Here is a 15,942-nt window from a genome sequence, read left to right as displayed (position 1 = left end):
AGTGATCTAATCAGAGACTTGGACCTCTCGAAAAGCAGTATATCTTTGCAGTATATCGCCCACATGAACTTCCATCTCATATATATCCATCGTACGCACAGTAAGTACCTATTAAGGACCTCAGAATATAACTTTATTTGTCTGAACTAACATAATCTAGTGATGTGACAGCCAGAGCATTTCATGTCATCCATTCCATTGATTACATTTGCACCTTTATGTTTTGAGTTCACAAATTCCTCCATGCTTTGTGTTCATGTAATACCTGGCAAAGTTAACATATTCACTTATAGCACCTAAAATATTATTGTACATCTATGTGTTTCTTCTTGTATGTATGTGTGTTTATGATTAATATTAATATAATGAATAAATAAATGACAATATGAAACCTCTTACACCACCTATATTTCCTTCAATTCAATCAATCAAATTAATGCACTTACCCGAAGAAAGGGCACAACCGGGCTGACGGACAAAAAGAAAAATGCTTGGTGTTGAATAGACACACGAGTAACACGCTTAAGTGGTAGTCATTTTGTGTTGTTTCAACACCTCATTTTTTTGCTGTGTGGATAGAAAATTAAGGAATACAGTTTTTCCTTTTGTGTAGGAAAACGGTTGCAGGTGTACAACGGCCCCTATTCAAATATCGCCAAAAATAATGTCAAAGGCCAAAATCAACAAAAGGGTACAAGCGATTAAGAGGAAGCTATGCATGCATATACTAGACTTAAAAGTAAGAAATACGTATTTTTTTGTTTCTGCGGAAGAACTGTTTGAAAGAGCCTAAGCCCCTCCCGGAATACTTTCAAAAAAGCTCGAAATCTCCAAAAGAACAGGAATAATTTGCAGAAAAAGTCGTATGTATATACTAGATATAGAAGTAAAATATATGTATTTGCTATTTCCTGCGTAAAAACTGTTGCAAGGAGAGCCACATCTCCACCTGATTTATCCAAATAGTTTAGAAAGGTCACAATCCACAAATGATCACAAACAATTAGGATGATAGTATAGATGCATATTTAGACGTGCAATGAAAAAATACATATTGCAAGTACTATCCACCACTCTATAACACAGACCAACTGTTACTTAAACATAATATCTTACGCAACAAATGTAGGCTACAATAATGATATTCCACACAATAAAATGCTGTAAACAAAGTGATCTCTTACACCAACCACAACGAATCACAGCAATCTGTCCACAAATGTCATATGTCGGGATGTGATTCGTGGCAATGGAGAACTGCTGGGGTGCGAAATTGTGCCGGCTTGTCTGTTGTATAGCCAATGTGAAACCACGCGTATTCGATAACATCTTTGTATTTTGGAGAGGAGAATTGATTATATGTCAGAGATTGTATTATGATTATGTTATCCCGTAGATGCGAATTAATATCAGACTGTTGTAACATAACAGTGTCCGAAAAGCGGTGCACAAATATCTTCCACAAGCGAAAAAGTACACTTCTAGTGGTTGCAGCTTCCAAGTTAAACCTTGAGGTATTGTAAATAGCACATTATTTTTCTCTTCCGATTTAATGGCGCGTAGGATATTTCCACAATGTCCACTCCAAGCGTCCAATATAACTGTTTGACGCTGTGTTGTAGGAAAATACACGTGCTCTAGCGAACGACGGTAAAGTTCCTTTCTGAGTTTTTCTGATTTTGAGGGGCCAAGATATACGTTATGGGGACGGAACACAATGTTGTGCACGCGTGGGCCGAACTCACCAGTTGGCTCCTTCAGAACAATGAGTAATGGTGCCAGCAAAGTACCATCGGCAGAGATGGTCGGGTCTATTGTATAACTGTTTGTTGTCGCACTCACGGATTGGGCAACTGTTCCTACTTTCTTCATTCCCTGGGCAGCCAAGGTTCGACAGCCATGCATTTCTAGTTGGAATAGTTGGAAACCACTTTGATCGGAGTTGTACACATTACCTGGGCCGAATTAGATAATATGGTGTTTTACATAGTCTATAACGGCATTTATAGTTCTCAATATGTCCTCTTTGGTTTCAGACGTATGTGTCGTACATATAAAATTCGTCACCTTTCGCGATACGATTTTGTGTGCTATTTTAAACTCCCACAGCCAGGTATTTGATGCCTTAAATCAGTGTTGGGTAAGTTACTTGTAAAAATGTAACGCGTTACTTTCTCTTAAAATGTAACACGTTACTAACGCGTTACTTGCCTCCGAAAAGTAAGTGTTACTTTACTTCGAAAGTAACGCGTTACTAACGCGTTGCTTTTAGGTCCGAAACTTTGAATATGTAAAAAAAAGAAATCTTATTACTTCAGTTTTCCGTACTACTATTACTACCGCTATTATTATTATTATTATTATTATTATTATTATTATTATTATTATTATTATTATTATTATTATTATTATACGTTCTGAATGGCTTTATGTATATGCAAGGACAAATGTTTACTTGATAGCTATATGAACATTTTAATGTAACATTGACTAAAATGCCATACTGCGTTACTCGTAGGGATGGGCACGAGTGAATTCGAGCCAGTTTTCTTTGAAACTCGATTCGACTAGAAACAGACATCTTTGAGCTCGACCCGAGAACTCGGCTTGAAAAATTTCCTACAACTCGACTCGAATTCAGGTCAAGTTTCGAGTCGAGTCGACTCAAGTTTCGAGTACTCTCTTCAAGTATCTTACATAGACAATATAATTACTATCAATGGTACTACTACTACTACGACTTATTATTATTATTATTATTATTATTATTATTATTATTATTATTATTATTATTATTATTATTATTATTATTATTATAACACTGCGTTTAACCCTTAAAGATAGGCGGTTTGTATCTGAATACTAAAAAAGTAGTTGATTGCCAACATCGGTAGTCGTGAAGTCTAGGAGACAAGGACATTGTCCAGGAGCTTCTGAACTTGGGTTCAGGGTCTAGGTTGAGTATTCGGGCTCGACCCAAACATTGTTAAAAGTTATATGGCACTGGCCAAATATCTTCAAAACTGCTTGGCCCGGGTTTAGAATTGTCAACCACTCGACCAGCTCGCCTCACAGCTCATTCACTATCGACCCAAACCGAGAACTGAGCCGAGCCAACAGCTCACCCAATCGATTCGGCTACAGCCCTCCGCTCAGTTGAGTCGAACCGAGCAGATGGCTCATCTCAACCAAGCCAGCTCGAGCCGATTGTTCACCCCAAACGAACGAGCCGGCTTGAGCCATCGGCTCAGTTAAGCCGAGCCGAGCTAAGCTTGTATAAAAAATCTCTTGTAGTCTCGCTGTCGAGACGAGAGAAGATGCGAGAAGTGTCCCCTCTCATACTAAAAGTATTCCATATTACTGCTTAGCTTACATTTCTCATGGCTTTCGCTTTTCCAGTGTAATCAGGCCATGATTTCAAAACGACTTAAAACGAGCGAGCCATTTATAAAATTCGACTCGACTCGAAACTCGACGCCAAAAACAGTGAATCGGCCCGGAACTCGACTCGAGAATAATACTTTTGACTCGACTCGAAACTCGACTTGGATTCGAGTCGAGTTTTAGCTTGACTCGTGCCCATCCCTATGTGTTAGAAAATATGGTTGCTTATTATTATTCTGGTAAACTAATTATATAATAATAACAATGTTGCTATGCAAAATTAAAAGTTCAGAATATAGAGAAACATTACGTTAAAACTGATAAAATGAGAACACATGAACTGGGAGTGAATCAAAACTTGCCAGTAACTCTAAAATCGATACATGCTTTTTAAAGCTAGTTGTTTCAAACTCCATAATCAACGGACTTTAGGATACGCAAACTGATCTAAAAGAACTCTAATATAACATACCATCAGCATTACATCAATAAAGTAGGTCTGCTCATCAGAACACAGTTTATTCATATTAATCCCTTCTGTATATCGTTAATTATGGCACCCTAGCTGTTGACAAATATTTCCCGCCGGGGCATCACTTTACTTATAAATTCTGTTCACCATCATCTTCAGCTTTTTTAAAAAAAATATTCTTTCAAATGTTCGAACGATTAAATATTTTCGTTCTCCATCTTTATAAAAACATCACCAATCAAAGTAAAATAGACTACCGGTACTATTGCTGAATGTATTGATTTGGAGCTGTCAAAATCTAAGACAAAATCTTGCAGGTGCTTGCAATCAGTACACGTGATTTCCCTGAGGCTGTCCTCATCTTCCAAAAACAGAAAGTGGTACTATATTTTGTTCTATAAATAAACAAATCAAATTGTATCTATGAATGTAATTGCAACCCTACCAACATAAAGTTCGTAAGGCTAAGCGGGAAAATTCACATCGAGATTTCCCGTTCCGCCTTACATTAAGATGAAAAGTGATAACAGGTGTTACATGGAAATTTCATTGCTAGAGGTCATAAGGCGAAACGGGAAAAGGCGAACAGTGTAGGAATCGTTGGTCACTGACATCGTTCATGCTCCATTGTTCTATTCTGAGAAATTCACTTACAGGAAAGAAACATTTGTTTCCGAAAAAATATATATATATTGTACTTACTCATCCGAAATGTAACACGAAAAAAGTAACGCAAACTAAGTACGTTACTTAAAAATGTGTAACGCGTTACCGTTACAGTTACTTTGGAAAAAATGTAACGCGTTACTAGCAAACGTTACTTAAAAAGTAACGAGTTACAAGTAACGCGTTACTTGCGTTACGTTACTCCCCAAGACTGACTTAAATGATAGAAGGTGAAATCTATTGCAGGCTTGCAGAGCCCATCGTCGCAGATCAACATCTTGTACTGGAAAGTGGGCCTCAGGAATGTCTTGGAATTGCCGAAGAACGTATTGAGGTACCTGCGATATCTTATCTTTCCGTGTTGCTCCACCAATGACTTGCTTTCCCAGTGTTCTAGCTGCTGCCTTGAGGTTGTCTTTCTAAATTTTGCTTGTACGGATCGAAGGAATAGCGGTCTTTTAATACCACTTCTCCAGTAGTTGACAGCCTTTTGTTTGTATGCAAAGGTGATGTCTGCTTGACCATGTACGGTTGTGCTGCCATCGCATTCTTCTACGTCGTCATCCACAGGAGAATATTGGGCGGTATCCTCTTCCCTGTAGTCCTTCGCCCTGTTGTCCTAATGTTAATGTTTCTTCTGTGTCCAACGTAACCATATCGTCCATCCAATATTCCAGCAAGCATTGCAATATGCGTGCTGTACCCCTTTCCTGTGCTGTTGTTGGCGAGTCTGGTCGATGTATCGCTTCAAAAGCAACAAACAGTAAATGCAGAAGGTTAGCGGGATTCATGGTGGATTTCTCTTCTTTAATACGCTGACGGAACAACGAATTTATATCATACACATATAAGTGTGTGACGCAATGTACTTAATTTCTTGATTATATATTGTGTACACATGGTAGATATTGATATCTCATTTTGCACGTGTGGCTCATTATCTTGAAGTGTTCTTTTGTGGTATTCATGGATCATTATCACAAGTAAACAAGTTGTTGCACAAGCCAAGGGCCAGATAAGTATAATTGCACATCGCCTAATCAAATTATCGGTCATAGGTTTTGCACAGACAGATAAAGTTACTATCGCTCGAACTTATCATATGCAGCGATGAGCATGACCACCTCGTAGGCTTGCTACTGCAAGATAACATTATACATATTTCATAATACAGTTTGATATCTTCTGCTGCCCAATTATATGCACTCAACTTTTGAAGCGGTTCTTCAAAATACACATCTCTCGCGTTGATTTTTCAGTAAATGACACTTTAACAGCTTTCTGTCTGTGAGACGTAAGATATTCGTATGTCGTTTCAGAAGTTGTTTCTTTTACGTGTAGTTTCTCCATGAGTGGGACATATACATTGGCTCGTAATAGAAAGATATACGGGCCCCAGAAATATATGTTGGGTATGTGAAATATATGCTGGAAATTTCTGCAAATTTTTTGTGAGGTTTTGGAGATTTAGGGCTTTCTTGAAAATATTCTGGAAGGAGCTTAATCCCCTTCAAACAGTTTTTCCGCACAAAAGAAAAATACGTATTTATTACTTTTAAGTCTAGTATCTGCATGCATAGTTTCCTCGGAATCGCTTGTTTCCTTTTTCGATTTTGGTCTTTGTCATTATTTTTGGAGATATTTGAATAGGGGTCGTTGTTCCCCCTGTAACCATTTCCTCACACAAAAGAAAAAAAACCGTATTCCTTAATTTTCTATCTAATATGTGCATACGCCTTTTCCTGCAAATTGCTCATGTTCTTTTCGAGATTTCGAGCTTTTTGAAAATACTTCGGGAGCCCTTTCAAACCGTTTCTCCGCAGAAACGAAAAAATACGGGTCGCTTTATTTTGTGTCTAGTATCTACCTGCAAAATTTCGTTGAAATCGGCATTCAACACTTTACGGATGTTCCATGTAAGTTTAAAAGTTACATAACCTTGAATTTAAGAATAGTTACACACAAGTAATCGAATCAGTGTTGCTAAATCTAGGGGATTCAACTTCCAGGATAGCGAGAAAAAAATATTTTTTCCAATTAACGAGTTTTTTGGGCGATTTTTAAGTGACGATTTGGCGACTTAATTAAAAATCTAGCGACTACTTATGCTGCGAATAGTTTGTTCTTCTTAGCTCGAAGCAGTTTATATATATGTTTGTTTTTCCCTTTTCTTTATTTGAACCCGCGCAAGCGTTGAAGAGCTAGGCAAGTACACAGCACGGGGCCAAATCTCCAGAATTACAATTTGATTCCTGTTACCCCTGGCCCTCTAACGGAGACCACTTCCAACATTTAGTTTACAAAGATTCCATTTAGAGAAACAAATAGTATATAGCATTACAAATATCAAGATGATTATCTGTAGAAGCGTAAGTAAAACTGAAGTTAGTAACTGGGTGTAAAATTTTTCGTTGTAGTCTTTAATTTTTTGCGTGTTTCTAAACACATTCTTGATTTCGTTGCAGTGAAATTGATCACAAAGCAAAAATTAAAGAAGAAAAAATTTAAAAAAATAAAATTATAGTTACACTACTGTCTAAATGATATATCATTATTAGTTACAAATAATTCATTCAATTACGTTTTTACTTATACGTTTTCGTAGCGTACATAGGACTATGATTTGAACTGATTAGTATTGTATATACAGGGTGATTATAATTATAGTCTTACTTTGAAAATGCTGTAAATGGTATGGCATAAGAAAATACAACACATTCAGAATGCGACACTGAGACACTCCGGTCTGTTGTGGAACATACTGTTTATCGGTTTCAACTTGTGGCGGAAAATGGTGGACAGCTTATTGAACATCTCTTGCGCAAGTCCAGCGATAGTTAACAGGCGTTCGCATTTTGTTTTTAAAGGAAGTTTGGCCCAATTATAATTGAAAACCAATTTCTCCCATCTTATGTGGTACGAACTATGTGGTGGCTAAGAGTGCCACAACTGTTGAATGACTTGGAAGTCATTTCCTCCGTCACAAAACCGAAACAGTGCGCTTCAATTGTTGCTTGAAGTGTTACATGCAAACAGATAACACAGGCACTGGCAACATTTTTAACTTACTGGTATTTCACCTGCAAAATCTGTTCCAGTGAATTGTAAGTGATTTTCATGCGAAACCACCTGAACTGTTTACAGTGTATATTTTATATGCGTATTTCGCGGCTATATTGGATACACGATGTAGAAATTGTGATCCATTTGTATTATTTTCCTCACCTACTAGTGGTAATGGACCTTTACACCAAATTTCGTTCTTGTAGTATGAGCTGTTTGGTTCAGGATTTTGTTCGGCCATATTGGTTTTCAGATGACGATATTTTGAACCGTTTAATGCTTTTCGTACATGTCTAGTGATACTGCACTTCCATAGAACAATTCGTTTTCCAGACACAAGTCGTTGACACATTGACATTTTGATCGGCCATATTGGATTCAATACGTCAACGTCCACGAAATTTCAAACCAATAGATGTGTAGTGTTCATACGTATATCAATCTGCAAAACATTAAGTCAATCTGCCCATGGGAAGTGGATGAGAGGTTATTTGCAAATGTCGATTGGCATGACTTCGGGCGGCCATATTGGATTTATCCTTTGCTGTCGGCCCGGCATGTTTCACCAGTATTCCTTCTTGGCTCTCCTCTATCTAAACATATGCGCAGTTTCCGGATCCCTGATTCTTGGGAGAGAACCTTTACTTGTCAGTAGAACTGTCGCATTCCTGCAACATCTACCAAGGTACGTCGGGTTGTATGTCAGTACAGTCTTTATTATTTGCTTTATCACAGTAGTCTGGCAGAGTTTTCTGGAGTTTTTCAAAACTTTTAGCAAAACTCAACAATTCAGATTTCAATTTTTCAAAATTTAGATGGTATTGAAAACAATCGGTGTGATTTTATGATTGTAAACTTTATTTTGTAGGGATCGGAAAGGGTGATATTATGCTTTATTGCTAATCGCTGTGAAATGAAGTGTTAAGAAAATCCTATCATTAATCGGGTTCCAAATTACGGCAATGATTAATTGTAGTATCTTTCCGTGACCTGTCAGCTTCGGGGGCCCCTTCGTATTAAAGACCCATATGACATGTAATCCATACATTTCACTAGGATTAATTATTCCACGTAACCAGGGCCGCAACTAGGGGGGGCAGAGGGGGCACGTGCCCCGGGCGCGTGGTTGGAGGGGGCGCCGGAAAGAAGATATATCAATTGTTTTAAAAATCGCACCCTTTCCCTTGAGGAACTTATTCTAGAGGTTAAAAGAAATCAAAAGTTTACTTGGCCTTTTCCATGGGACCTCTTTTCGTTGATTATATATATATATATATATATATATATATATATATATATAGAGAGAGAGAGAGAGAGAGAGTCTCATCTAAATAGGTGTAATGTCATACATTAAAAACCTAATATTGCATGCATTTGTTCCCTTGGGCGACCACAGAGAATCCGCCCCCCTTTCCTTTTCCTACCACAAGGAGCTGTTTGTTTGTATAATTCCATTGAGAACAACTCTGAAGTTTAAAACGCTGTTATCAATAGGGGCGGGGGCGAAAAGTTCCCGATTTTTGTTGCTTGCTGGTGGTTGAAGAGTTTAGCTCAGACGCGCCCCCTGTAATGTTACGCAATTGCTGTAATGTTTTTAAACTAGGGAGCAGTTTTGTGGCGGAAAAGATAATTTACACGCCTCGGTGTATTTAATTGTTTCTTGTACGCCTACCAAGAGATTTTGCGAGTGAAGGCTGTATGAAGCTTTATCTATTGGTTTTGCTTGAGAGCTTTTTGAGGCATTTTGAATTGTTATCTATCAGTCCAACTTATGCTTTATTATGCTTTATTGTTAATTTCAATCATTTTTTACATTAATCGTGTATAATGTATAATATTCACTATACATTAAATAATCTAAATATCTTGATCTATTTATTAATATTTTATGAAGCAATTTCTTTCATATTTAATGAACTTTCTAGTTAATGCACTGTAAAGAGAGATGCTATGCTCGAATCAGTTTTTTCTATCACTTGTGTGCACCTTAGAGGTGCATATATACAGAAAGAGAAAGTATACAGAAAGGTGCCCAAAAGGTACAGAAAGTGCTCAAGTTCGAGAGGTACACATAACAATATAGTGTGGAGTTCTCGTGTGCTTCATTGTTGATGGAAAGTTTTCTTCTTTTCTCCACATCAAAGGATTACACCGAAAAATTTACAGAAATAAAAATAAGCTTTTCATTGTTGCATTGTTATGTTCTCAATGATTTTGGATCGTAAATATTGGCTTTAAAAACATTTCTCATCAGAATTGGCATTTTGCAAACTCATTGACCATCTGATCAACACTCAAGCTATAATGAAAAAACTTTGACGGTTTGGAACACCCGTGACATCAATAGTCGCGCGGGCTACAGATGTAGCCCATGAAACTTTCAAGCAGAATAACAATGAGATCCTTTCGATTTTACGTTTGACCACACCCTAAACACGCAGAATGATAGTTGATAGAAAGGTACACAAACACCCTTTGAGTTATCATCTCGAATTACTTTGCGGCAAGGAAAATAAAAACGCTGGGCTACAATGGTAGCCCGCGCGCGTATTGGAGGGTTAAAGTACTTAAAAATCGATATAACTGGTTTCATTAAGAATGTTATTTACAGTTGCAATCCATAAGTGATACTTTTCGACTAAACCTTGGGGGGGAAGGCGCCGAATTGTGTGTTTGCCCCGGGTGACAGAAACCCTAGTTGCGGGCCTGCACGTAACACACGCATAAACACAATTCAAATTATTTTTAATGTTACTATTAGTAGCGTAACTAAGATCGCATGCCACCAACCCCCACAATATTCGCAAATGGCCCCCGTCAATATTCGTGCACTATTGTTTGGTATACCGAATTAGAAACCCCATCTTGCTATCCTCTTCCTCTTTATCGACAGGAGCTTTTTTTTTTTTTTTTTAAAAAAAACTATGATTGCATCAGCAATGGAGACCTCCTTCTGCTCGAATTTTGAAAACAAGTAAATAAAATAAAATAAAATAAAAATCGTAAGTTAAAAAATAAAGATTTGCAAGAAAAGAGTGGTGCGTTTCCGTTGGGATTCACTATTTCCCGTGTACTTTATATATACGATAAAAAGAAATTGTTCCAATCTAATGCCCTGTTAAGTCCCACAGCTTTGAAATGTCTTTGTTATTCTTGGACAAGCACATGGAGAATATTCCATGAAATCCTCCTTCAGTAAAGAAACGTGTTAGACATGGAGTTGGAAATGCTAGTTGTGGCGTCGGAAACAACCGGGTCTCTTGAGCACAGCGGTGATGTTTGAAATCTGTCCCTTTCCCTAGTTGCCCCTTCCCTTCCCTAGCACACCACTGATTACTGTAAACCAGAACGGAGTTTTGAATTAGTTATAACTAATCGAGCAATATTTAAAATGATTTTGCAGAGGGCAGGGCCCACCCGCAAATTTCAAGGTATTCGGGCGGCCCAGTCCGCCTCTGTAGATAGATAAATATAGATATATAGACACACAGAGAGAGGGAGAAAAAAATACGAATATTTTTATCGAGTTTTATGAAAACAAAAATGGATCATTTCATATTTCATTTAGAGACTTTCTGTAGTACTTTTTTTGGGGGGGGGGGGCAAAAATGAAAAGAGTATCAAACTGTAAAAAGTCAACACATCTACAATGGTGGGACACATCGCTCATACGACAAATACATGCAGGATGCATAGAATGTAGTCGGGTAAAGTAGGGAAAAGAAATCTTTGCTTAGAGTAGACAAACCAGATGAACTATCAGTGATTTGATTAATGATCCAGATTTGGCTTACTACATCTACCCAGAATGGGAGTTAATGACAAATTTTGTTTCTGTAGGGATGGACATCGTTCTCTTTAAGCAAAAATTTTATTATTATTATTATTAATATTATTATTATTATTATTATTATTATTATTATTATTATTATTATTATTATTATTATTATACTTAATAATAATAATAATAATAATAATAATAATAATAATAATAATAATAATAATAATAATAATAATAATAATAATAATAATATCGGTTCTGACAGTAATAGTAAAAATCCTAAGAGTACCACCGCCTTGCAAATTGATTGATTAACATATTTGTGTATTGTGTTAACTTTCAAGACTACTCAACTACAATAGATTGAATTTCATTTAAGATTCCTATATAAAAAATGCGCAAACAGTTAATTCAACTGACACTTCTCAACGTCTAAAGGACCCCGTACAATTCTTATGAAAATTGGATTTTGGTGGAATTGCTTGAAAACGTAATATATTATAGATATTGTGATCCTGAGAAAAACTCTCCATATACAGAGGCACCAAAATCTCTCTATATGCTCACCGTTTGACCAGTACGAGGCCACTTTTTTGAGAACAGCAGAAGGAAATGCTATTCTGGGATTTTGGTGGAATTGTTTGAAACCGTGAATAGGGTTAGATTTTTTCATCCTATCCCACAACCCGAAAAAGACATGGGGAGAAAGCAGCCAACACCATTTAAGCATAGGTAACATCGTAACTCTTTAACGCACCATTTTTTCGATCAAACTGATTTTTTTTTTAATTTGGAGTGGTTTCGGTATGGAAAACACGGGATTTTATATAAAAAAACATTAATGCCAATAATATGGGGTCTATGGGATATTTTATGGTGTTTGCATATAGGGTCTATGCAAAGTTGTGCATTAACATCTGCAAAGTCCACTAAAACCAGATAGAACCAATAAAACGTGACGAATGTCAGTGTACTTGCACTTTTGCACTCATTACATTTCTGTCTAACACAGAAAAAGTCAGCAGTTCAAAGCTGTCCACCTGAACGAGCAAAGAAAGCTCAAAAATGACAACATGGCGTAAGTACGTGTGTGACAAGTAAGACAAAAGTCCAACGCTGGCTTATTATGACATCTAGCGGGAAATTCAGAACTTCATTAGTGAAACAGCATCTTAGCTGATACGCAAAGCTGCTTTTCTATGTACGAACTAGAAACAACATGATGCAATACAATTTCAAAGTAAATTTTGCATATATGCAAAACTACACGCTAAAGAGTGGAGCAAAGAAAAGTCCCGAAGAATCGTACACGGGATAACTAGCCCGGGCTGAGCCTCCCGAATGCAAACAAATGCTCTACCAATTGACCTAGAGTTGCTCGGTAGCTACAAATTAACACTTTTTCTCAGAATCACGACATCTACATGTCACAGTTTCGTTTATTTTCACCGAAATCCAGGACATCGTTACACTCGGCTATTTTCAAAAAAGTGGCCCTGTAGTGGCCAAATAGTCGGTGATTGGTGCCTGTACTCATTAAGACATCTCTCAGGATCGTAATATCTACAACATATCACGGTCTCAGTCATTTTCCCCGAAATCCAGAATATCGTTATCTTCTTTTTTAAAATTGTGCTTCTTTAGTGGCCAAATGGCCAGTGATTGGTGGTTGTACCCATTGAGACTTTTTCTCAGGATCACAATATCTACAACATATCACGATTTCAAAGAATTCCACCAAGATCCAGAATATTGTTACCCTCGAATGTTTTCAAAAAAAATTGGCCCTGTAGTGGTCAAATGGTCAGTGATTGGTGATTGTGCCCATTGATACTTTCTCTCAGGTTCAGACTATCTACAATATGTCACGGTTTAAAGAAATTCCATCGAGATCCAGGATTTTGTTACCTTCGACTGTTTTCAAAAAAAGTGGCCCTGTAGTGGGCAAATGGCCAGTGATTGGTAGTTGTGCCCATTGAGACCTTTTCCCAGGATCACAATATCTACAACATATCACAATTCCAAAGAATTCCACCCAGATCCAGAATATCGCTAACCTCGACTGTTTTCAAAAAGTGGCCGTTTTGGTCAGTGATTGGTGGTTGTGAACATTGAGACTTTTTCTCAGGATCAGACTATCTACAACATATCTACAACATATCACGATTTCAAGCAATTCCACCGAAATCCAATTTTCGTAAGAATTGTGCGTGGTCCTTTGTATCGTTAGCAAGACTACTTGCATTCGAAGCGTATCTTCTAGTTTAGGTACTATCACTACCTAGATATATTTGTTAAACAAGTTAAGAAATTTCCTCGATTATATAATTACTACAACTAAGAAGTATTTTGTAAGAAGCAAAATCTATAGGTACATATTTTGAAATGAAGTTTTGAAGATAGTGATAATAACAATATATATGGGTTCTTGGGAATCGCTGAAATAAAATATAATTAGCATAATATGTTACTACGTGACTAACGAGTAGAAATTGTGAGCAGATGACTTATGCGTTAAAAGAAATTAGGGGTGAAATGAAAGATATCTTTAACACAGACACATGAGGTATTGATTCAGTCGGTTTACGATGCGCAGAAATGATGTCACACATCGAGAGATCATTCCGTGCTGCCCTCTGAGAAGACTTTCACAATGTTACGAATTTCCCAGATACAAGGACTGAAGATCGTTGTGCTCTTGTTTCGTGCAGTGCTGGAAAAATATTCAAATGAGATACAAATGCTTAGTTGAAAAAGAATGTGAGGGGTGTGAGCGAAGGGTATAAACAAAGTGCTCATGAAGAGCCATAGAGAAATTTGATAAATGGAATTCAGAATTCAAAACTAAATATTTGTAGTTCTTGCTTAAATATTTCCTGTGTATTTGTTTGTGTTTCCTGTGTATCAGTTCTGAAAGGTTTTTAGTGTTTATCGAAGATGACTCGCCAGTCTCTTCCTGAGGACCAACTAATTCCCCCACAGGACAACCGTATTTGTGGTGTCATATGTCTGTGCCAAATGACAGCTGTACTGAGTTGTGTTGCTCTAGTGTACCTTACAGTAGCGATATATATGCCTTCAATGAGGGCATTTCAATCGGGCATTTCTGAAACCCCAGCAATCTGTACAACAACGAGAAACATTTCAGTGGAAAGTTGCGATAGCGGGGCATCCTGTGGAGAATGGTGCCTCAGTAAGAGCTCCGGAGCATGTACTCAAATTTACGTTAATTTACGTAATAATGGTACTGATCTCGTTTTTCAAAACTGTTCTAACACTCTGGAAAAAGTATGCCTTGGTATTGACAGAGAGAAAAGTACTAAGTATATTTGTATTAGAGATGAGTGCAAGGGTTTAAATGGTACTTTCAATTGTACTATGGGTGAATGTATTAATATTACTGAATATTTTCAGTGCGAATTTAGGCATGTAGATGAACCTCGAAAGTGCAACGAAAGAAGGGGGAAGATAACATGCATTGAGTTAGATGGACTATTTAGTTGCAAAAAAGGACGTTGTCAAAAAATTAGGTCACCCTATAACTGTGAACGGCGTTGTTTGGGAATAAGTACACGGCTTAAAAATGTTGTTCTCCTTAGTGGTGACAAAGTAATTCTGTCACAATGTCAAAGAGCGCTTAACGCGAGTGAGGGCAGTGATTCTCCTGATACAGAAGTGTGGACAGAAAATAATGGCATTTTAATGGCTTCCTGTTATACTATTCAAGATACGGGAAAAGAGGTTCTCGCAACTGATTGTATAAATGGGACATTATTAGAAATGGGAAGTCTAGGTGATATGGTAAATTTTACCTATTTGAGTAATATAAGCAATTTTAAATCAAATCCTTTAGATGAAAAGGACAAAATAACGCCCTTTGAACACGAACTAATCATTGCTAATGAATCAAAGTTACTGATTAACTTGGAAGGGTGTGTGAATACTCTTCGAGGAGAGTGTTTAGAATTCTTTAAAACTTATGGGCGTGACGGTTCTGATCATAATGCAAGGGCACGATTTCCTTGTTACTATTCTGAAGATGATAAAACGTTTGTGGTAGCTCGATTTGATCTGGAAGAAACGTTTACACAGTTTCTTATTGCTTCTATTATCCCTGCAAGTCTCTTTGTTATTTCCTGTATTATTCTTATCCTCTGTCAGAGGACTGTGGTGGTAGGCGACGATGCAAGAATGCGATTTAAAGCTTGCTCCACCGAGGAAATGGAACCCGCCCCAGACGGAGGAGGTGATAATGCCATGGCACTTTGAGATACGTCGCGTAAGATCTATGTTTTCTGTACATTTTAATTTTTTGTATTTGCTATATAAGTTTATGTTAAGTGTGAACATTCCATAGATTATTTCGTATAATAATTGTTGTGGTAGACATTTTAGTAGATTTTAAAAATTCTATGAATATTTTGTTTATTTAATTTTAGGTCATGTGTATTCAAACAAGTTATATAAACATGGGCTATATTTTTATAAATCAACATGCCACTATTTGAAAGGGATTAACCTCTTAAAATAAGCCAATCAACATGCTGTCAGAATAAGGTGTCATTCGATCAGTATT

General features: G+C 37.1%; 2 protein-coding genes across 2 annotated transcripts in view; both read left to right on the top strand.

Annotated features, from left to right (window-relative positions):
• Positions 1-15,942, top strand: part of LOC145661166 (uncharacterized) — a 145,444-nt gene that overhangs the window by 37,350 nt on the left and 92,152 nt on the right. The gene's annotated exons all lie outside the window — the stretch shown is intronic.
• Positions 14,033-15,942, top strand: part of LOC145661164 (uncharacterized) — a 94,132-nt gene continuing 92,222 nt past the window's right edge. Inside the window, exon 1 of the mRNA XM_081726614.1 lies at positions 14,033-15,645. Within this exon, the coding sequence (XP_081582740.1) occupies positions 14,304-15,635 (1,332 nt within the window). The 5' untranslated portion in view covers positions 14,033-14,303 and the 3' untranslated portion in view covers positions 15,636-15,645. The remainder of the gene's footprint in view (positions 15,646-15,942) is intronic.

The sequence above is a fragment of the Thermobia domestica genome, chromosome 1 (genome assembly GCF_964235325.1).
Source record: "Thermobia domestica chromosome 1, izTheDome1.hap1.1, whole genome shotgun sequence".
In the NCBI taxonomy this organism is placed as follows: Eukaryota; Metazoa; Arthropoda; class Insecta; order Zygentoma; family Lepismatidae; genus Thermobia; species Thermobia domestica.
The sequence above is the reverse complement of the archived record's forward strand: the minus strand, read 5'-3'. Positions and strand labels throughout refer to the sequence as shown.